This window comes from Amphibalanus amphitrite, unplaced genomic scaffold, assembly GCF_019059575.1.
Source record: "Amphibalanus amphitrite isolate SeventyFive unplaced genomic scaffold, NRLGWU_Aamphi_draft 000035F_arrow, whole genome shotgun sequence".
Lineage (NCBI taxonomy): Eukaryota > Metazoa > Arthropoda > Thecostraca > Balanomorpha > Balanidae > Amphibalanus > Amphibalanus amphitrite.
The window spans coordinates 1,049,630-1,071,912 of NW_024881531.1; the positions used below are offsets into that span (position 1 = coordinate 1,049,630).

Consider the following 22,283-nt stretch of genomic DNA (forward strand, 5'->3'; position numbering starts at 1 on the left):
TTCCTCACGACCGTGAGGCGTGAGACAAATGAAATTTATGAAGACGGAAAATGGATGGAAGACGGAAAGGCGAAGAACGACGGAGGACGGTCCCGCCTTCCGGCCCTCGCTCTCTGCCGCGTGCCCCGCTCCGCCATCCGCCGGTGGCCGGCCCGGTGTCACGGCGTGTCACGGGTGTCAGTGACCCCGTGGACCGGTGCCAGCGGGCCGGGGAGATCCGTGACACTGCCAGCTGGCACTGCCCGCCACCCGGCAGAGACGACCGAGCTCAGGGAAACCGAACCCGCGGCGGATTGTGTTCAAAACGAAATTAAAACGATTGTCAATGAAATTTTATAAGAGTGAGGTACCTTATTCAGCCTTTTATCCGTCATATTCACTGCCAGTACCAACTAAACTCAATGCTGTGTAAATTGTCTTTTTCACTGATCCATAACGTTTACGCTTCACTTCCTGTTTTGTATGCCGTTTGGAAATAATATCCTATCCGATGAGGCCAATTAAACGCCTCTTATCAAACCTACCTCACAGGTGATGCCAGCGAATAACCTTTTAGAGTCGCAACCCAATGTAAGGTCAAATCGGTCGTGTTACCTGATCCACTAGGCATACGGCCCCGGACATATTCGTCGTAGCCGTCCATCTCTCGCATTCCTCTGCTAGTTTAGTGGCCCATCTGTTGGGCCGGAATCACCTGCTTTGTGGGATCAAGAAAAATAATGAAAGTTAAGTGGTAAATAATTAAATCATAAACAATAACGTCAGGGTGATAAACTAGAAACAACTGTGAAGCCATTCATTTTTATATTCAAGGTGTCTTGTAATCTAGTTTTAATTCATCATGCAACTGTTAGTCGTAAAAACGTCTTCTTAGACCAGCAACTAGCTACATAGAAAGGATGTAGGTACAAACTTGCAAAGTGTGTATCCTCAAATTATTGAAAGAAAACTTGACCGATGTGTTCCCCTTCCAGCCGCAGCAGAGGAGACTCCTGCCACCGAGGAGCCAGTTTCACCACCACCAAAGGAGGAGGTCCCAGAGCCGGCCGCCGAGCCTGTGGTCGCTGAGGAACCTCCCGTCCCTGAGGAGCCTCCCGCCTCAGACCCTCCCTCCGTCCAGCCGCCATCGGTGGAGGAAGCGCTTGCACCCGTCCAGGCGGTAGCCGGCTGTCCGGGTCGGCTGGAGGGTCGTATCAGCGGCGTACCCAAGCCGACCGTGGCCTGGTCGAGGAACGGCGTGACGCTGCACCCGGATGGAGAGCGTGTCCGCCAGTACCATCACGATGACGGCACGTTCGGACTGGAGATCGCAGAGAGTCGGGAGGAGGACGTGGGGACGTACGCGGCCACGGCCGTCAACTCTGCCGGCCAGGCCGCCACAGAGGCCGCCTTCCAGCTACTAGGTACGGGCGGGGGAGAGGGAAGGGGAGAAATAGAGAAGGGTCGAGGTCTGAATGACTTACGGGTCCCGCGCGCGAAACAGGTGCTTATTCAAGCCATGCGGAACGTACAATGCTTTTACCTCGTGAGCTCAACCACTTGTTCAATCTTTGAGCATGACATTGGGGCTTTATGAAAAATGTTTCTCATATTGCTCTTATGGTGATTCTAGCGGGATTCAACCGAATAATGGATAGCACCACACCTGACAACACCATCCAACACCATCTCTTACATCACCCCTCACCTTCCCTCCCCCCTCCAGACACCAGCACGGCCGGCAAGGAGTGGGCTCCCGACTTCACCACACCTCTGCTCGGAGCCAAGGTGGACGAGGGGGGTGCCATCGAGCTGGATACCCACATCACGGGCGTGCCCATCCCGGAGATCACCTGGACTAAGAACGGCGTGCCCATTGAGGCCGGACCGCGCGTCACCTTAGGCTACGACAGCGACAAGGTGAGGATGGAGACGATGCTGGAAGAGGTGGTGGAGCGAGTGGTGGCACTGGTGAAACGAGCGGTATCGCTACTCTGCCTTCTCTGTGTGTCCTCCTTGCTAGCCGTCTGTACTCTTATGTTCTGTTTGTCCTCTCTGGCTGTCCTTCCTCTCTTACTGGTAAATTCAGGGGTGTTGGCCGAAAGCATCTGCTTTGTGAAATCAAGCAGAATTTATGAAAGTAAAGTGCACCAAGAGGGTGAAGGAAGGAACAGCCATCGCGCTGATAAATTTATACCAGCCTCTCCGCAATGTCAACGCCAGGGAAGTGGGCACTTAATCCTGCAAAGTGATGCCAAGAGAAGGCTGGGTGTGGTGCTTGTGTTGGAGCAGTTAATAGGGTGCGGAAACTATCCAGAGACACAAGTTTATCGCTAGGTGAAGCCAATATATACAAAAGAAAAACGTTAAAATGTGGCAGGTTGGCACTGGGCACCCCATAAAATTTGGCTCTCGATCGTCAATCGGTAGCAAATGACGTTACAAGATGTAATTTTTTAAAAAATATAATTAAGAAAGGAGCACATAAGGCTCTTCGGTGTTGCCCTACAAAAATAATCGTAAATCTCTAAGCTAGTTCTTAACTTTAGCAGCAAAACAAAATGATGAATACGTGTGTACGCTAGAACCAGCTTCAGGAAATGTCTTGAGAAATGCTCCGAAGTTTTTGACACCAGTAAAATCTTCCTTCATAATATTTCGACCGACAGGATATCTTACCAGTATAACGCCTTTTGGGGCGACTAACGGAGCGAGCGAGAGTGTGGGCCTTGCACGTGCAAAATTGCGAGGGGGTACCTCCAACTGAGTTGTGCACGGCACCCTACTAACCGGTCTCTAGCGATGTGCCAAGTTTGAGCACAATCGGCCCAGCCGTTCTCGAGATCTGGAAGCGGCACCCTGCACGCGCGCACGTGCAAAATGGGTCCCAACTGACTTGTGCACGGCACCCTACTAACCGGTCCCTAACCATGTGCCAAATTTGAGCGCCATCGGTCCAGCCGTTCTCGAGATCTGGAATCGACCCCTGCACGTGCGCACGTGCAGCAGCACCCCAACTCTGGCACATGGATATGCATTGCCTAGTGGGTGTCTACCTACATGCCAACTTTCAGCGCAATCGGCCAAGTAGTTACCGAGATATTGCAACAATTACAAAAGTGACACCTCTTCGTTTTGCACGTGGCACGTGCATAAGGGGTCACCCACATGCATCGGGAATAGTCCAATACTTGGTAGAAGGAATGAAGCTACCCTACAAAAATTACCGCGTGTAAATCGGTCAAGCGGTTGCTGAGATATAAGCGTGGCAGAATCGCGACCACGGCCACCGGCCGCTCATACTCAGAAATCATCGGAAGCATCAAAACACACAAACCATGATCACCTGGGACGTTCGTACGCTACGTCAACTACCTGGCTTCCCGAAGACATCCTTTTCGTAACGAGGTGATACTGTTGGCAGGCCACGCTGTCGATCAAACCAGCGGAGACGTCCGACGCTGGAAAGTACGAGATCACCATCAAGAACAAGCTTGGTGAGAAGAGCTCGGCCGTCAAGGTCAAGATCAACAAGATTTACACGGTTCCGCAGTTCGCCGAGAAGCTCATGGACGTGCAGCAGGTCAGGAGGGGACCGGTCAGATCGGGTCAGGAGGGATAGCTTTGATCAGTTTGGGTAAATATAGGACAGATCAGGGCTGGCTGAGGGTGGGCCATCAGTAGGGTTGAAATGGCTGGCAGTCATCTCTCCCTTTCTAATTATTTAGCACAGACTTTTGTAAATATATGTCTTTAAATTATGTATAAGCGTGCGCAATATGAACAACTGCACCTCAAACCCTGCAGATCCCCGGCCTGGACGCCAAGTTCGCCTGCCGCGTCACCGCTCTCCCCAAACCAGAGGTGCAGTGGCTCTTCAACGACCAGCCGCTCAAGTCTTCCAAAAAGCACAAGATTCGCCGCGAGGAGGACGCTTGCACGCTCTCTGTGCGCGAGTGCGCCGAGGGAGACGCTGGCACCTACACCTGCCGCGCCACCAACAGCGAGGGTACCGTCTCCTCCAGCGCCGACCTCCGGGTGGTCGACAAACTGTGAGTGAGATGAGGACAACCGGAAGGAAGGCAAGGGAGCCAGCGATAGGAAAACGGAATGTTGTGAATTGCGGAGGGATCAAGGATGAAATCGCGGGCGGGTTCGGTCCAGGGAGCGGGTAAAGATCGTAAACATGCACGAACGCGGTCGCATTGGTGGTAAATCTCCCATCAGACACCATTTCACTACCATTTCCGGATCGTTTGATGAATTCAACAAACACGACGAAAACAAACAAACATCCCGACAGGTCGAATGATTTCCTTGGCAGGCAGACGTAAATTAACCGGCCGTTTTATCTACCGCATCTCCCGCCCGTCTAACCCGGCGATTGCTCTGCCATCTAGGGACCGGAAGCCGAAACTGGAGGCGCCGCTCTTCCTGAAGTCCATCGGCGACTGCGAGGTGTTTCCCGGCATGCAGGCACGCTTCACGGGCTGTGTGGCCGGAAACCCGGAGCCGGAGTGCGAGTGGTACAGGAACGACGTGCGCATCTACCCCAGGTGGGTCTCGGTGAGGGGCAGTCGAAATAAATGTGTTACAGGTAAAGATCAGATAAATGAAATGATAGTGGCAAGGACAGAGCGGATGTAATGACTGAGCAAAGACATTGCTAGGCCCCTGACAGTGTTTTAAAAGTGACCTATCCTGACCTCACGTAGAAACACTAGCCGGGGCGGTGACCTGACCTGACCTGGCTAGCCCGTCACTGACCGTATCGTTGTTGACAACAACGGCCCCGGCCTGGTGCGATGCTCTGACCTGACCTGCCCCACCCCTCAGTGACCGTATTGTGGTCGAGAACGACGGCTCCGGCCTGGTGCGTCTCACGCTGCGGACCGTGGATGAGACGGACGCCGGCCGGTATCGTCTGAGGATCCGCAACAGCGAGGGCGAGGCTGCCTGCGAGGCCGACCTCACCTACGACTGTACGTAAAACAATGTGGGACAGGAGGGGGAGGTTCGAAGGGACATGCTCACTGCATGCGGTCTTATGGGACTGCCAGTCGTCTCGTCTGGCTGTGTGAAGTATGACAAATCGGCTGAAACGTTTAGTGAATATTTTAACTTCATTTAGTTAGTTTTGCTCAAATGTGGTCCTGACGTCATGCCCGTTTGTGTTCAGCGTTTGAGAACACGCCCACCAAGCCGCTGAAGGACCAGTACCAGACGCTGGAGAGGCAGCTCAAGTCGGGCATCCCCATGCCGCTGGCCGACCCGCCCATCGTCTCCAGGTGAGAACTTCATCGATCGATCTAAACGCTCCCCTTTCTCAAATCTCAAGAATCGATGCTTCGTACTCCACCTGATAAACTTGAGAGCGGCCTCAAGCAGTAGCGGCGGAACACCCTCAATTAAGGTGGGGGGGGGGGGGACACTGCCGACTTTTGGTCTTTCCATGCAACGCCCATAGGGCTAATGTTAAAATGCCAAAATCAAAGGGGGCACGGTGCCCCGGTGCCCTCCCCGTTCCGCCGCCTATGGCCTCAAGGGTTGTGCATGTCGAACATAGCTTCACCGAGTTTGGTCCAAGGCAGTATATTAGGTTTGGTCGTGCACGGTTGTTCATTGTCGGTTGCCGTTGACAGGATGTCGGACCGTCAGCTGACGTTGTCATGGAAACCGTCGCCGGCCGCCGGCCAGCACATCCCACCCACCTACACCGTCGAGATGGCCAAAATGCCAGAGGGAGGCTTCGCCGTCGTCCACACTGGTATGTGCTCAGAGTTCAGCCTGTTGTCACAACTAACGAAACCCAGTCAAGCTCAGTTCATGCATGATCCTCGTCATTCAGCAGAGCTTGCTAAGAATCAATAGTTTCGGTTTTTATATTACATACCACCTTGTCAATGAGGCACAGGTTCACGGCAGCCTTTACCTACTACCCAACCAATATTCAAACTACACCAATAACAACCAATGACGACCTGCAACCCTCACACCATTCCCACCCACAGGTGTTCGTGGCTGCTCGGTGGAGATCAAGCGCCTGGAGCCGCAGTGTGATTACAAGTTCCGAGTGATTGTCGAGAACAAGCACGGAGCCAGCGAGCCGTCCCCGCACACCGTGGCGCACAGGTCTGCTTAGGGAACGCGGAGGGGTCGATACCTGAGGACAGATCGCTATGGGTTCTCACCAGTCCATGAGGGTGTGGAATTAAGGAACACAGAAGCATAGAATCAACAGACAGGAGCACCAAAGACCCATGAGCTTGAGTTGCTGTTAGAAGATTCCTGAGGTAAAGCCTCGACGTCAGAGTATATGGGTGCTATATTGCATAAAACATTTGTGAGTGTGACGTGTGCTCCATTTTACCACACATTTAATCAACCTCTTTCTCACTCGATTCAACTGCATCTGTCTCCCCCCCCCCCCTCCCCAGGGTTGGTCTGGTACCGTCCCCACCACCGGAGAACCCGACTCTGCCCGACGGAGACACCTTCAGGGCGGACAGCTCACCTCTCTTCCCGCGCGGCTTCGACATGGAGAAGCATACCAACGGCAAAGGGCACCCGCCCACGTGAGTTGGACGGGATTCTGAGCGAGCTATCGCCAATGGTGGTAGTGGGCGGAATGATGGGTGGTGGGGTTTGGTAGCTTTGGCAGTTTGTAGTTGCTTGCGCTATTCGTCGTATAGAAAGCATTTATCTAGCAATCAGTACGTTCAGTTTTCTGCAAATCAGACTTCCGGGACCAAGAAATTCCTAAGTGACTTTGAAATCAATGATGTGATCGTTCACAGACACAAACACTATAAGCGATCTGTCATGCGGTTTCTGTGCAACATTATCCATGATCATATAAGCTGCATTGTCCCCTGTGTTGTTAAGCTGTTTTGTCTCATGAGCACCCGTAGACCTCTCACAGCTGTAGCCCCTGCCGCTCGCGCCGCGGCCCTGCCACCCTAGCCGACCCCTCCGTCCGTCTCCGTCACCGCTCTGACCCCCCGGCGATCACCGCAGTAACGGCACGTCGCACGACGACGAGTCGTGGCGCTACGACCGGTTCGACCCGGACGCGCACACGGCCCGCCTGGCGTCGCAGAGGCTCGTGCCGCCGTTCCCTGCCGAGTATCACCCGCCGGCCGTGGTGCCCCAGTCGTCTGAGCCGCGTCCGCCGCGCCCGCGCGACGCCCAGCCGCCGTCGGCGCGACTCCGACCGCTCACGGATGATGTGGACGGGTATGTGCCGCCGTCGGGAGGCCGCCCGCGGCGCGTCGCACACGGAGAGGAGTGGGAGACGAAACGAGGATCCAACATCGTAGAGCGACTCCTGGTGAGGAAACAGATGGAGGAGGCCGGCAAGAGCTTCAAACGGGCGGCCGGTCTGGAGACCCGCAACATGGCGAGGTTCCTGAAGCCGCGAGCGAGCGAGCGAGCTAGCGAGAGGCGGTGGGAAGATGACGATGATCGCGAAACGACGCGATCGACTGTCGGCAGCGTGCGACCCACGCGCAACTTCATACCGTCGCGCACGGCGGCAGAGATCGTCGGCAGTGACGACGACGACCTGGACGCGCCGGCGACGACGCTCTACACCCGCCCGAGTCACCACAGCCGCGCGACCTCCGTACTGGACGAGGACTTCGACTCTCCGCCTTCCTACAGCCGCGGTCTGGGCTCCAGCAGACACGCGCGCGCCTCCTCCATCCTCGACGACGACGACGATGATGACCTGGACATTCTGACGCGTCGACGACAGGCGCCCCACCACGCGCGCACTGCCTCGCTGCTGGCTGCCGCCGCCGACAGCGACGAAGAGGACATGACGCCGTACCTGCGCCGGCCTCCACGCCTGCTCGGCACCCGCGACTGGTCCGCCACACCGGCGCGATCCGTGCGCGCCACCCGGTCACCGGTCAGCAGCCGCGACCGTGAGTACCAGGAGCGGCGCGAGCGTCACCAGGAGCTGCTCAACAGCCGTAACCGCGACCTGTCCGCCGTGCCGACCGTCACCCCTGACTGGCAGGGCGAGCTGGAGCGACACCTGCGCGGCCGCGGCCTCTCCAACAGGGAAAGCAAGGCAGCGCCGGTCGCGCCGGCAGCCCGCGAGGGCCGCGCGCTGGACTCGTCTTCCGTGCGGGATTGGGAGAGCCGGTTTGGGGCTGACGTGTGACGAGACAGCGGTCAGGAGAGCCCCCCGGGGGCCTGAGAACTCTGAGAGACTGAGAGACTGCGCGCCGGACGCCGCCCGCGAGGCGCAGTAGATATGCGGGATGTGTGAGTGTGTGTAAGCTGTTTGACGCGATGCCGCTCCGCAGAGGTAACGTCAGGCGGGACGTCACGTGTCTGCAATGACGTCAGGCTGTCTGTGACATCATCGTTTGTGACGTCATGGCCGTCGCGATGAGTGTAAGCGTCTCGCCCTGCCTTCTGCTTGTGTTCAGCTCCCGCGCGGCACGGTGCACGTGCCAGCCTCAATCGAGGCTCTGTTACGTCAATTGGTCAGGCGTTAGACTGACTTTTTATCGCGTGATGCGTACCTTCACTAATATTCTTGAGTCACTTAACACCAACTGTAGTCAAAGAATAAACTCCCATGCTCAATCGTGTCTGTCAGTCGCGATAAAACGTTGAACGAGCATCGAAAGTTTCCGCAGAGCGTTTAACGTCACGAGCAACCCTGAACGACTCACGCGCACCCTGATCGGGGAAACGAACACACAAGCAGAAGGTACGGGCACGTCTCGATCTAGGCAGATTGCATTTGTTTTCGGCTGCTTGTGTGATCTAAAACTCGTTCGCTTTGGCCGCTCGGTTAATGTTTGTACTTGCTAATGCTGCTTAACTATGGAGCTTAATTCTCAGGTGCGGCAGCAAGCTCATACGCACGCGCGTGCTAAACGGAATTAAGCGTTCACTTCCATTTTCCAATCTCTAACATAGCTTTCAGTCGTCCTCCGCTTCCATAGAGTAGAAGCCATTGCAGCAGCATTGTTCATGCTCATATTGATTCGCCACAAACTAGCCTGCACCTTACAGCGCACCTTAGATAGGTAGTTTCACAAAAATTAGCAAATTTCAAGCAGCTTTAACGTAGTCATTACTTAGTAAAAACTGCCCGTACAAACACGCGAAATTCGCGCCCACAATCCACAACACACGATCTACACATCACGTTGGGGATCTCACATCTTCCACAAGATAAGAATGCGGATGCAACCCGAACCGGCAACGACTGACGTCAGGAGAGTTTACATCAGTGATGGCAGTCACCACACGTCACTGATGGACATCACCACACGTCACTGACAGCCGTCATCAGACACTGCTGCGCCCCGTCGCCGACATCATTAGAGGACCAGAGCTCAATCGCCGCCCGCTGCCAGTCCGCTGCTGACAGCTTCCTCAATTAGGGTACCGAGGACCGCTGCCAAACCGCAGGACCGCCGCCGCATTAGTGTCACAATCAATTACGCTTGCTGCAACTCAGTTCCTGGTCGGAAAGATTGGGATCACGTGAGGTTGGGATCTCGGCGAGTGATTCTAAAACATTAGAATCAATAGATCCTGGGATCACGGGAAGCTAGGAGCACGGGAGTAGGGACCACGGCGCTACTGAAATCAATAGAGACTACGATCACGAGGGACTGGAATCACACAGGGATGTGATCACGAGAGATGGGGTTCATGGAAATGACCATCACGTTCATGCAATTTTAGGATTACCGGCATTAGAATCCCGCCGATGATAACGGCAGACAGAGTGAACAGTTTAGCGGGAAGGGAAGGTAGAATGCACTAGTATATTGACCAGGATCGGAAGAGGAATGCATGAAAAACAAGTTCCCACTAATTAGCTCACAGCGGGGACGAGCGTCTAAGAAGAATATGATCCATGAAAAAGTTAGGAATGTAGTCATTAGGGTACGTATTCATCATTAAATTAGATAAAAGTTTGACGTTACTTGCAAATAATAGATATAGGTAGTAAACAGATGTTATGGCAACAAATACTATAGTACAGCTAAGTCACCACTTTTAGCGCTCTTTAGAGTCGACAGACACTATGTCACGTTCATTGTTCATTGATACCTAATCGCCTTCATTAGTTCACTGTGTCGGTTGTCACAATTCGCGGATGGGCAGGGCACAAAACAGCGGAGTAGGGCACTCAGGGCTTCCTAACGCGCCATCGTATGTTCTGCCGTTTGTGACGAATCATCTCCTGTGTTTCTCTGTTGCGTTTATTCTAAAAACTCGTCTTCTTTCGTCTATATTTATTGCTTCCGCTAAATATGTCAAATGTGTTAAACTGCACGCCATTTAAAAACGCCAGTCAACGGTGTCTTAAATAGAACGCATTGAAATCAACGTCTTATTGCCTCTATTATTCTTACTTTTATGTCGTTCTGTTCCGTTGTACTGACAAGGTCCATAGCCCAGCCCAGAATGGAACGGTGATACAGCATGTCTTATCAACAACATAATCAGCCAAATGTCATGTGTGCGGATTACAGTGTGCAGAATAACTCCTCACCCCGAGAAAAGTCGTGATAATGAAATATCACTGCATCATTTGTTCTTGACTTTAAATCGTCTAAGAAGTTTTCAAAAACTCAACCGATACATAGGGGAGAGCGGGGCCAGTTGAACCACTTTTTATATATTGACACTAGAGGGACAGCATTACGCGCAGCGTAAATAAATCAATTTTGATTAAAGGTAGTGTGCCACCTTTGAATGATTTCCCATTTTATTTTTCCTAGGATAAGAAGTTTCTGGTTTCACCTAATATCGCAAAAAACTAAAAAATGGGCCTAAAATAGTGCTTTTTTCGCCTAAAAGTTTATCGGTTTTTCGATATGTATAACAACTGTAGTGGGCTGACCTGCAAACAGGCGTCGGCAGCAATCGCGAATGCGGCGCACATGTGACAATAAGCAAAGGTCATTATAGAGTTACGACGTACGGGAATGAGTTATCAGCTGTCTAATCGTAGACAACACAATGTCGAATTTAAACTGTAAGCCTGTATTGGTACTGTTTCTTTAATTAGGCTGTCGAACATTAATTTATGGTTGGAAATAGTATTTTATGTAAAATAATTGATATGAAACAGCCGTCTCTAAAGTTTGACCCCATCTCACCACATGAAAGTGGCAGAAATGACAATGATCAGCTGACGCATTTTTCTTGGCCGAAGTCAGAGCGCGCGGCCCGACGCACCACCACCGCGCCCAAAGCCAGGGCCCCGGTAACGTGAGGTAGCCGAGTCGGGGCAGCGTGCGCTGACCCAAGCCGGGGCCGCGGCTTTGGGCGCGGTCTACCGCATCCCCGCGGGCAGCCCCGGGCTATCACATGACACCGGGAGGACGCGCGGCCCCGGCTTGGGTCAGCGCACGCTGCCCCGACTCGGCTACCTCACGTTACCGGGGCCCTGGCTTTGGGCGCGGTCTACCGCACCACTGGCGGATCCAGGGGTTCAGCGCGGGGGGGGCATACCAGATCACGGAGCCAAACCTAGGGTACCCCCAAATCCTGTTTTCTCATCGGATTTAGGCCACTTATTTTTCGTCATAGCCCTGACACGAGTTTTTTTTCTTAAAAAAAAAAAACAGAAATGGTAGGACACCTGACCCCCACTGGCAGATCCAGGAGGAGGAGGAGGCTTTTGGGACAAATACACGGGCAGCGCCAGAAATCGACGAAAATTGGTGGGGCCGTTGGGGCCCTCAGCCCCTCAGAATGACTGGTGTATAGAGCCGACCCAGGGCCGCCGGTGTGGAACCTTAAGAGGTACTAGCGTGGGACCATCAGAGGTATCGGTGTGGGTTCCCCAGAGGCAGTGGTGTGGGGCCCTCAGAGGCACTGGTGCAGGAACCACAAAGGAGCCGGTGTGGGCCCTCTAAGGTGCTGGTGTGAGGCCCTCACATGGACGTCGTTGTGGTGCCTCAGACACTGGTGTGGCGCTAAGCCCACACCATTCACAGATGGCTGTGTGTGGGGCCCTTGGAGTTGTTGGTGCGAAATGCGAATGCTTAATAACGCAGTAGGACCTCTCAGAGACCGACAAAGGGCCCTCAGAGGCCGGTAACAGGCCGTATGATGCCAACAATGGGCCTTCACAGGCCGGCAAGTGTCTTCAGGAGCCCTGTGGAATCCTTAGAGATCGGCATGGTACTCTCAGACGCCGGTGGGGCCCTCAGAGTCACCGGTGTAGGACCTACAGAGTTACCGGTGGCTGGCTGCCAGAGGCACTGGTGTGGGGCCCCAGAGGCGCCGGTGTGGGACCCTGAGAGTCGCCGATGTGGGCCTCAGGAGACACTGGTGTCTCAGAGGTGGCGGTGTAGGGCCCTCAGACGCGTCTGTGTGGTGCCCTCACAGTCACCGGTGAAGACTTTCAAAGGCATCGTTGTGGGAGTCCTCAGTACTCAGAGACACATGCATGGGGGCAAGGGGTCTTCAAGAGACCAGCAAGGGCCAGCAGAGGGTTTCAGGAGCCTTGCGGGATTCTGGAGACCGGCGTGGTACTCTCAGGCGTCACTGGGAGCCCTCAGACTCACCAGTGTGGGGCCCACAGAGTGCAGGTAGGTAGCCGTCAGATGCGCCTGTGAAAGACCTTCAGAGGCGCCAGTGTGGGGCCCTCAGAGCCGCCGCCGATGTAGGGCCTTAAGAAATATTGGTGTTAGTCCCTCAGATTGGCGGTGTTGGGCCCTCAAAGGCGCCGGTGTAAGACCCCCACAGGCGCCGTTATGGGCCCTCAGAGACACTGATGTGGAACTGTGGAGGCGTTCCATGCGGGTATGGGCCAGGACCCTAATTAGAGCTGACGCTTAATAGGTCAGCAAGGTCACTCAGAGGCCAGCACAGGGCCCTTAGAAGCCGGAGTGGGACCCTTATGGAGATGTGTGATGTGTGATGTGATGTGTGATGTGACTCAGGAGCCCGTGACTCTGTGAGGTGCCCTCACGAGGCCTGCGGGTCTTATCTCAGTCGAAATAAGGCACGCTTGGACCCTGAGCGGCCAATTGGCACTGCAGGGCCTCTCGGGCCCATAGGGCACCATGCATCTAATGAGGCGGCACGCGCCCCTTGTGCCCCTCCCCCCCCCCGGTTACGCTGCACTGGCTGCGGCCATACAGGTAAATCATATTCTAACCATCCCCATTCCCAAGCATAGGCGGCGGCCGATTCCTGCATGATTTGCGCAATATGAGTGCCATCGTTAGACAATACGGTCAGAAGGGTTGAAGCGGCATGACTCCCCTGTGGTTAGAACTAAGAAGCAGCATATTTTTAGACAAAATAAAGCAATGACAACTAAATTGACGTTACTAAAACCAGTGGCGCGGGAACCGGGAGGGGGGGGGGCTAGCGGGGGCTGAGCCCCCCAGCCGAAAAGCTGGGGGGGCTCGTAATGTATTTGAGCCCCCCCCCCCCTCCAGCTGGAGGAATCGAAATCGGAAATCTACCAACACAATTTCATAGATTCATACATAGGCGCGGGAACCGGGGGAGGGGGCAGTGGGGGAAGCTTGCCCCCACAATTCTGCGGCCGTGGGGGCGGTCCACACAACTTTTCATGAGGCCAGGAACCGTTGGGCAGCTTGTCCTTCCCAAATTAGGGGTTGTGGGTCACATAGGAAGAAAGCATGTAAGTGAAAAATCCACCTCTTTCACTGGCTCGGCAACTCATTTGACAGATTAAAACCTTTACTCCAGGCTGCCAAAACGGTAGTTTCTTCACTCAGCTGAGACGGAATGCCTCACTTTTTGCATTTTTCGTTTTTTTTTTGTTGTTGTTGTTGAAAAGACCAAAGTCTGAAAAATAAGTGGCCTAAAACCGGTGAGAAAACTAGATTTGGGGGTACCCTAGGTTGATCTCTATTATGGTTCAGCCCCCCCAGTCTGGAAGAAGTTCTCGCGCCGCTGACTAAAACGACTCTGATCACAAAAGTAGTTACTAGGAAGGCTTTCTAAACCATTTTTATTTAGTTCCTCGTTATAGGCGTAAGAAGTGTAAGTCTGAACGGGGGGGGCATACTTGTACTGAATGCCCTCCCCAGGCTCCTGTCGGGGGGGGCATATGCCCCTAATGCCCCCCCCTGGATCCGCCAGTGTACCGCACCACCTAACAGGCGTGTTCGAAACCGCAGGAGATGATGATGAACGGGTTTATCGAAACTTGATTGGATGAGCCTATCGGTAATAGCGATTTCAGTGTGTGCATTTATTGTTCATAGTGGTGTGAAATGTGGTTGGGGTACGACCGACAACCCGTCGGGGCGAATTTCGCACTGGGGTACTCAAAATTTGAAGAATTTAAGACGTTTCCATGAGCTTTGAAGGTATGGATAAGTTCTAAAAATCCGGTTCTCCTTATCTGGGCCATTAACTCCATACGGTCCAGGAAAGCTGGCACACTACCTCTAAAATCGGCCCAGTAGCGGCCGAGTTATGGCCAGAATAAATTTGGCGTCTCCTCCTGGCCGGCGGTGCTCTGTTCCGGTATTCATTGCCAAAGGTCAGTGACCTTCCGGCTCTGATTTCGGTCAGTTTTGAAAGCGAAGAAACTGAGCCTAAGGCGCGTGCCGTCTGCTCGAAACCGGCCGCGGCCCAAAATCCCGCAAAGATGCGCCCGCCACGTGCACACCGCTGCACGCACCTCTTCCAAAATTTAATACAACAAACAGATGCACGCGTCCGACTTACGTTCAAAATTTCATCCCCGTAGCCCGCACCATTCCAGAGCAATAGCTCGCCAAGCGTGACTGACGCGTCACATACATACATACATACATACATACATACATACGGACGTTTTGATTTTTATATATGGGACTAGAGGGACAGCATTACGCGCAGCGTAATAAATCAATTTTCATTAAAATCGGTCAAGTAGCGGCCGAGTTATTGCCAGAATAAATTTGGCGTCTCCTCTTGGCCGGCGGTGCTCTGTTCCGGTATTCATTGCCAAAGGTCAGTGACCTTCCGGCTCTGATTTCACCCAGTTTTGCAGCGAAGAAACTGAGCCTAAGGCGCGTGCCGTCTGCTCGGCGCCGGCCGCGGCCCAAAATCCCGCAAAGATGCGCCCGCCACGTGCAAACCACCGAGCGCACCTCTCCCAAAATTTAATACAACAAACAGATGCACGCGTCCGACTTAAGTCCAAAATTTCACCCCCGTAGCCCGCACCGTTCCAGAGCAATAGCCCGCCAAGCGTGACTGACGCGTCACATACATACGTACATACATACATACATACATACGGACGTTTTGATTTTTATATATGTGACTAGAGGGACAGCATTACGCGCAGCGTAAAGAGGGACAGCATTAAGCGCAGCGTAATAAACCAAGTTTCATTGCAATCGGCCCAGTAGCGGCCGAGTTATGGCCAGAATAAATTTGGCGTCTCCTCCTGGCCGGCGGTGCTCTGTTCCGGTATTCATTGCCAAAGGTCAACGACCTCCGACTCTGTTTTCCCTCATTTTCGCAGCGAACAATCTGAGCCTAGGGCGCGTGCCGTCTGCTCGGCGCCGGCCGCGGCCCAAAATGCCGCAAAGATGCGCCCGCCACGTGCAAACCGCCGAACCCACCCCCTCGAAAAGTTGATACGACAAACAGATGCACGCGTCCGACTTACGTCGAAAATTTCACCCCCGTAGCCCGCACCGTTCCAGAGCAATAGCCCGCCAAGCGTGACTGACGCGTCACATACATACGTACATACATACATACATACATACGGACGTTTTGATTTTTATATATGTGATGTACAGCGAGATCTAGTTGTCATATCAAAAAAATGCACAATGCCATGAAAAAATATGCTCTTTTGGCTTTATTTTAAGATACGTAAAATTATGTTTCAAACATATTTTGCTGCCAAACGCATGCTTATAAAACAGCTCTACGCCCGTTTCAAATGACCCCGATGCGAGGGTCAATTGAACCAGCCCATGGGGTCAATTGCACCTATCCTTAACAATGGGATGTTTTCCTCTTTAAGGCCACTTTCTTAAGGAGATATTTTGTCCGGTTTACTTTTCCAAATGCTACATTCAATAGGTCGTTGGAAAGCTAAAAGTGCAAAGTTCCTCATAATAGGTAACATAAAGTACATAGGCTATGGTAAAATGGGCGGATGAGAAAAATGAGAAACATCTCAGGCTATAGTGTGCTTTCAAGCAAAAGGCTGGAGAAAAAGGGGTAAAAAATTGAGCTCTATTAAACTACTATTTCAGTTTAAAAGCTCATTTCAAAGGTGGACTATTTCCTTTAATGTTTACAGCCCCTGAACAATAGCCATTGCAAAGGTCACCGGGGTCCATTGAAACGGCCTGTGGCCCTGTTTCAACTGACCCTCAGAGAAGCGTTTCAAATGACCCCATCCGCTCCCGCCATCTCGCACGCGCCGTAAAGCACATGTCAAACGAGCTGGAGGGACGGCATCATGCTGAATGAAGGGCCAAATAAGGTGTTATTCCGGAGTCAGGAGTTCTTCTTTCAGCAAACAAAGGTATATGAGATATCACAAAATATTAATCAAAACGATTTCTCCCAAACGCCCCTCAAAAACACAAAAACAAGTGTCAAATCAAAATTACCTTCCGTTTGCCGCCCAAACGCCGTTGACAAAGGAAGTGGTCGAGCGCGGATCCGCAGTGGTGTCGGCAACGCCATATGTTGCATACTGTTGAAAATAAAGCCATGTTTCATCTGACCCTGTGTTTCAACTGGCCCCGCTCTCCTCTATCGATGCTTCGTCCACGGTTCCTCGAAGGTTTTCCCTGAAATGCCCATATGGGTTATAAGGCACAGAGAATCATGGCACCAAGCAGACCACGCACGACAGTAAAACCCATCCAGTTGAAGCTAACCTCTGTGACGTCCGCAGTTTCCTACGTCAGGAGAGTAACATGCAGTACGGCGTTAAGGGCCGCGACGCCAAGCTCCGCTGGTACATCTTCGGCTTCCCCAAGCCCGACTTCAGCTTCACCTTCAACAACGTGACCATCGAGATGACGGGCCGATACAGCTGCTCCTACAACAACGCCGGCGAATTGACCTTGGTCATCAACAGGTTGGTCGGAAACAGAAACGAGATCTGTATGTACATATGTACGCCGAACAAAAGTGCCTCCTTTCCAGTATCCAATAAAACGACAGGATTTTTACGACGTGACACGATGCAGGAATCCTTTGATTATGCCAGGCAGACAAATTGATGAGATAAACTGAAAGGATAGAAGTCCAAGTATTCACCATAGCTCTCGACTGAGGCTCACAGCCATATCAATCAAGTATCTCTGGTTTCAGCCCTTGACATGACCAGTGACGAGTAACCTTACCCTCTGTTCTCGTCTGACGCGACTTTTACCAACATTCCTCCCCCACCCCCAGTATGCAGGAGCGCGACCAGGGCGTGTACGAGGCGCTGTGCACCAGTAAGTACGGCGAGGCGCGGCAGAAGGTGATCCTGCGGATGTCCGAGCCGCCGCGCTTCCTGCAGCACCCCGAGGAGACGACCGTGATGCAGCGCGAACAGGCGCGCTTCGAGGCCCGCGTCACCGGCGTGCCAATGCCGCAGGTGAGGGGAGAGAGGCAGTGGGTGGGGTTAGGGTTGATGGAAGGTTATAGAATGGTGGATGGTGACTAACCCCATGATAGGGTGCTTGGATGACGAGGAAGATGCGAAGTAGAAGGAATAGGGTGAAGTGAGATGAGCCCTACGTACTGTTCAAATCCTTTACAGCGGAAGTGTCTTCAACCCTCTCAGCTAGTTACTGGTTGACCCATGCCTGTCCTGCAGATCCAGTGGTACAAGGACTGGAAGCCGCTGAAGAGCGACAAACGCGTGCGGATCCTGTGGCGCGAGCCGGACACCTGTATCCTGCTGGTGAACGGCTGTCTGATTCCGAGGGACGGCGGCCTGTACTCGGTCAGCGCCACCACGCCCGCGGGAACCACCAGCGCGTCGGTAAGAACCACCAGCGCGTCGGTAAGAACCGCCAGAGACTTGGTGAGAAACTTCCACTTTACTGATAAGAGCTAACCGCGTGTCGTAAGGAACAGGCGCATTGGCAGGGAACCACCAGTGCTGCGGTGATGATGAAGTCGCCGTGTACGGCAAGCGTCAAATCAATCCGTAAATTAAACGAGTCCGTAGCGCATAGCCCATCAATGAAACTGTAGCCATAAGTGTAGTTTCGCCGGCATAAAGGCACAGCATAGGATCATCGGCGTTTTAATTGCAGGGCAAAAGGACCCAACTAGAAAATAAAGGCAATGAGAATCGCCCTTTTAATTTCAAGAAGACACCAGCACACCGTCCCTCTAATGTCTCTCCTCCCGCCGCAGGCCATGCTGCACGTCGAGTTTGACGACGCGATGTACAACTACATTTCCTACTCACCGGCACGCTCCATAAAGCCGCGCAACAAGCCGTTCGAGGATTTCTGCGACATTGGCGAGGAGCTGGGCCGGGGCACCCAGGCGGCCACCTACCACGTCATACAGCGCTCCAACGGTGGGTGGAAACTGACGCAGTTGGAGCTGGGAGTAGCGCGAATCAAACCCAGCCATTGTGCGTTCAGTATGTTGCATTTAAGAAAACGAGCAAATCTTTATCCCTTAGCTCTTAACATTGGTGTACAGGGTGATTTTTTTTACTTGTTAAAAAGTAAGGAGGTTTAGTGGCGTTAAAATGCAAATATATATTGCAAAATTATATACCAGCATGACGAGCATTCTGGGACATTTTGATTTCATGCAGACACGATGTGAAGAAACGTCCATCGTGTATTTTACTTGTGCTTGAAGTTACCCCCTCTCTCACCGACACGAATCAGCCCGCCTGAGCACGTGTTGAACAGCAGCATGGACTCCCATGCTCATTAGGCGGACTGAAAAGGCTCATATCACCCATTTTTAGCTCTGCCAGATATTTCCACTGTTTTCTTGCTATATCTGCCATACCTGGGTCCAAAAACTAGAAGTCTAGAAAGGGCAGATCGATGATTTTGGTACTGGCGGCCCTGGTGGTGTCTGATTCGCTGTTTTTGTTTCTCCCTAAAGACCTGATTCTTCAGAGGCTGCACATACGCCACATGGACCGTTTGAAGGTTATTTATGACTGCAAGCTTGTTCGTGCATTATTTAATGTCTTTCTGAGGTATCTCCTTGATGATCGTATGCTTCCAACTGCATCGATGCTTCAAAATCATCGTTTTGTGTCGTTCCTTACTGAACGGCGGTGGACCATGCGTGCCCGATTGGTGGGACATTTTCAGGCTCCATTGGGGCCGAGGCCTTCGGTTAAAAGGGACTAATCATGACACCATACAAAATGTCCCAGATTTATCTATCACGTGCATTGCTTTTTTGCACGCGATTTTTCGATTTAGGGACCACCATTGACGTTTACTTTTTAACAGTTAAAAAAAATCACCCTGTATAATAGTCAGTAAACCAAACGCGAATCTCAATCTACCAGCTCATCGAAGCCGTCTCAACAAACCCCTATCTACAATATCTCTCTCCCACCGACCACAGGCTGCAGTTTCGCCGCCAAGGCGATGAACGGCAAGGGCGAGCACCGTCTGAGCATGAACAGCGAGATGTGGATCATGAACCAGCTGCACGACCGGCAGCTGGCGCGACTGTACGACGCCTACGAGTCGCCCCGGCAGCTGATCCTGGTCCAGGAGCTGTGCAGCGGAGGCGAGGTGCTCGAGGCGCTCTGCAGAGAGCCCACCTACAACGAGTCGGATGTGGCCAGTGTGATCCGACAGGTGCTCTGGGGTCTGCAGAGTATGCACCTCAAGCACATCGCCCATCTCGGTCTGACGGTACGTGGTGGTGCCGGAGAGATGGATTCCAGGGTGGTAGGTTGGTGTGAGGTTTGAGTAATTGACTTAATTCCGTATACATAGTCATGGCATTGGCCGCATTGTTCATTGGTTTCATGGGTTACATTGCCTCAAATTAAGCACCATTCCTGTCGTGAATGCTTGGATAGTACACTTGCTTTAAAGAGCTTGCACAACATTACCTGAGCACATTGCCCCAGAAGAACCTGAGATAGCGGAACGAAAAGGTTCATCAGTTATTCCCATCCACATAGGTTCCATGTTGTAGCTGCCCTGTGTCACGATCACGCCCTGTTCCAGCCTGGAGACATCCTCTTCTCTCGTCCCAACGGTGACGAGGTGAAGCTGATCGACTTCAGTCTGGCGCGACACATCAACCCGGAGAAGCCGGAGCGTCTCGACTACGGTAGGAACGCCTAAAGACGTGCAGCAGAGCCGGCATTCAATGTATCTGAAATCAGGATCGTCAATGTGTCCGCTTACTGTTAATGAGCCTTATCGGTGTTTTATACTCACGTACTGAGCTCCTTTTTCGTCTGTTGACTGAAGGTAAATTATTGCAGCTATCTCCCAGTCGTTTATGCATATATTCCTTTACATGTATTACCAAACTCCTGCATTTATTTGGGTAGGCTATTTTCAGACGGTTGTGTTTACCTGTATTGAGATGATGACCTGACGCAACGTTCGTGTCCTCCCTCGCCGCAGGTATGCCGGAGTTCGTGGCTCCCGAGGCGGTGAACGGGGAGAGCGTCGGACTTCCGGCCGACATCTGGAGCGTGGGAGTCATCACCTACCTCCTGCTGTCCGGAACGTCGCCCTTCCGGTGCGTGAGGTGTCGTCGGACCCTCTCTACATACTCCGAGAAAGGGATACAGCGAGAGAACGCGTGATAAGCTTTGATAAGACTCCATTTGTGAATTCCCATGTACGTATTTTGACAAACCGTTCTCGTTCCGCCAGAGGGGAGACAGACCGGGACACTTTGAAGCGGATCCAGTCTGGCGAAATGCAATACGACCTGGAGGTGTTCGCCGAGATCTCTGATGAGGCGAAGGACTTTATCGCCAAGCTGCTGGTGTTCCCCGCTGCCGGTCGGCCGGACGTGAAGACGGCGCTCAGACACCCGTGGCTGGCGTTCGCTGACCGCACGCCGACCTCGGTCAAGGACAGGTCCACCGATCGGCTCAAACTCTACCTGGATAAATTCAGGTCAGCTCGACGAGCAGCTTCTTTTAAAGTAACTAAAGGCAGCTTAAAAGCTAGCGACCCTCCCAACTGTCCGGCATTCTCCCACCGACAGAGAATCGTCTGGACCGAACTGCTAATCGAGACCAAGTTCCCTATTCTGAGCATCTGAAACAGTCTCTGCCTGGTCAACCCCAAACTGATCGATCCCATGCATCTCCTCTCTCCACAGAGCATGGTACCGTAACGCCTCCTGCCAGACCTGGTTCCGCCGGCGTCCGCTGAGCTCGGCGTTCGAGCACCCCAGTGAGATGGTGTACCCGTCGGACGTGGCGTACACACCGCCACCGTCGCCGGAGCCGCTGCGGAAGGAGAAGTGGGCGCCGCCGCGCCTGGAGGACGCCGCGGAGGAGGAGGAGCTGGACGGAGAGCCGCCGCTCGACGACCAGCTCGAGTGGATCGGGGCCGAGAGCCAGTCAGTGAAGGGGAGGGGGAGAGAGGGTGGTAGGGGCAGGGAGCCGAGAGCCGGGGGGGCTCAAATTGGTAATGGGACAGCGGACGAGCAATTTACAGAATAGCTGGTGGCAGACAATGGACGGACGAAAAACTAGGAAAAAGGTATTATGCATACGTATAAATCGAAATTATTAGAGGAATGTGACTCCAACGCACATCCCCCTCTGTTTGTATAGCTACCAGCAGGGTCCGGACACCTACCTGCTCCAGCTGCGCGACACTGGTCTCCCCTCCCCTGTCTTCTCAGCTACCAGCAGGGTCCCGACACCTACCTGCTTCAGCTGCGCGACACCGGCCTCCCCTCCCGGCTGCGTCAATACATCAAGGTGGCCGCCGACCGCTCCCCCACCTTCGCCCAGCGCGCGCTCGACGAGCCCATGTACGACAGAACTGTAAGTCAAAGCTAATTTTTGAGAGTATGTAACTTATAATCGTTTAATACAGCTTAGTCAAAAGGCTGTATTAAGCCCTAACCACCCGATACCTTTCTTGAAAAAAATCGTCCTAAAACGAAACAGGTGAGCCGTCAGCCCTCTTTTGAGACACCCCCACCCTCCACCCTAATTTATCCAACACCAATATCTTTTGTTCTTGCTGTCATTTCGGCAATCTCTTCGTTTCGTTTCTCTTCGCATTCTTCTTTTTTCTCTTATGTCGATTGTCGATTCGCATTAACCACTCTTGTCTTATAATATTTTTGTTCTGCTCGAGGTACTTGCAATTTCGAGA

At 52.9% G+C, this 22,283-nt stretch overlaps 1 protein-coding gene across 2 annotated transcripts in view; it reads left to right on the forward strand.

Moving 5' to 3' along the window:
* LOC122371177 (obscurin-like) overlaps positions 1–22,283 on the forward strand; it is a 51,761-nt gene that overhangs the window by 20,795 nt on the left and 8,683 nt on the right. For both annotated transcript variants that reach the window (XM_043347317.1, XM_043347325.1), the window contains exons 12-31: positions 975–1,403; positions 1,706–1,899; positions 3,404–3,562; positions 3,787–4,031; positions 4,380–4,535; positions 4,816–4,961; positions 5,159–5,267; positions 5,622–5,746; positions 5,991–6,111; positions 6,417–6,554; positions 16,877–17,062; positions 17,383–17,569; positions 17,792–17,959; positions 18,340–18,508; positions 19,534–19,829; positions 20,151–20,256; positions 20,559–20,676; positions 20,814–21,062; positions 21,271–21,513; positions 21,802–21,946. In XM_043347317.1, coding sequence (XP_043203252.1) covers positions 975–1,403; positions 1,706–1,899; positions 3,404–3,562; positions 3,787–4,031; positions 4,380–4,535; positions 4,816–4,961; positions 5,159–5,267; positions 5,622–5,746; positions 5,991–6,111; positions 6,417–6,554; positions 16,877–17,062; positions 17,383–17,569; positions 17,792–17,959; positions 18,340–18,508; positions 19,534–19,829; positions 20,151–20,256; positions 20,559–20,676; positions 20,814–21,062; positions 21,271–21,513; positions 21,802–21,946 — 3,689 coding nt within the window. The remainder of the gene's footprint in view (positions 1–974; positions 1,404–1,705; positions 1,900–3,403; positions 3,563–3,786; positions 4,032–4,379; positions 4,536–4,815; positions 4,962–5,158; positions 5,268–5,621; positions 5,747–5,990; positions 6,112–6,416; positions 6,555–16,876; positions 17,063–17,382; positions 17,570–17,791; positions 17,960–18,339; positions 18,509–19,533; positions 19,830–20,150; positions 20,257–20,558; positions 20,677–20,813; positions 21,063–21,270; positions 21,514–21,801; positions 21,947–22,283) is intronic.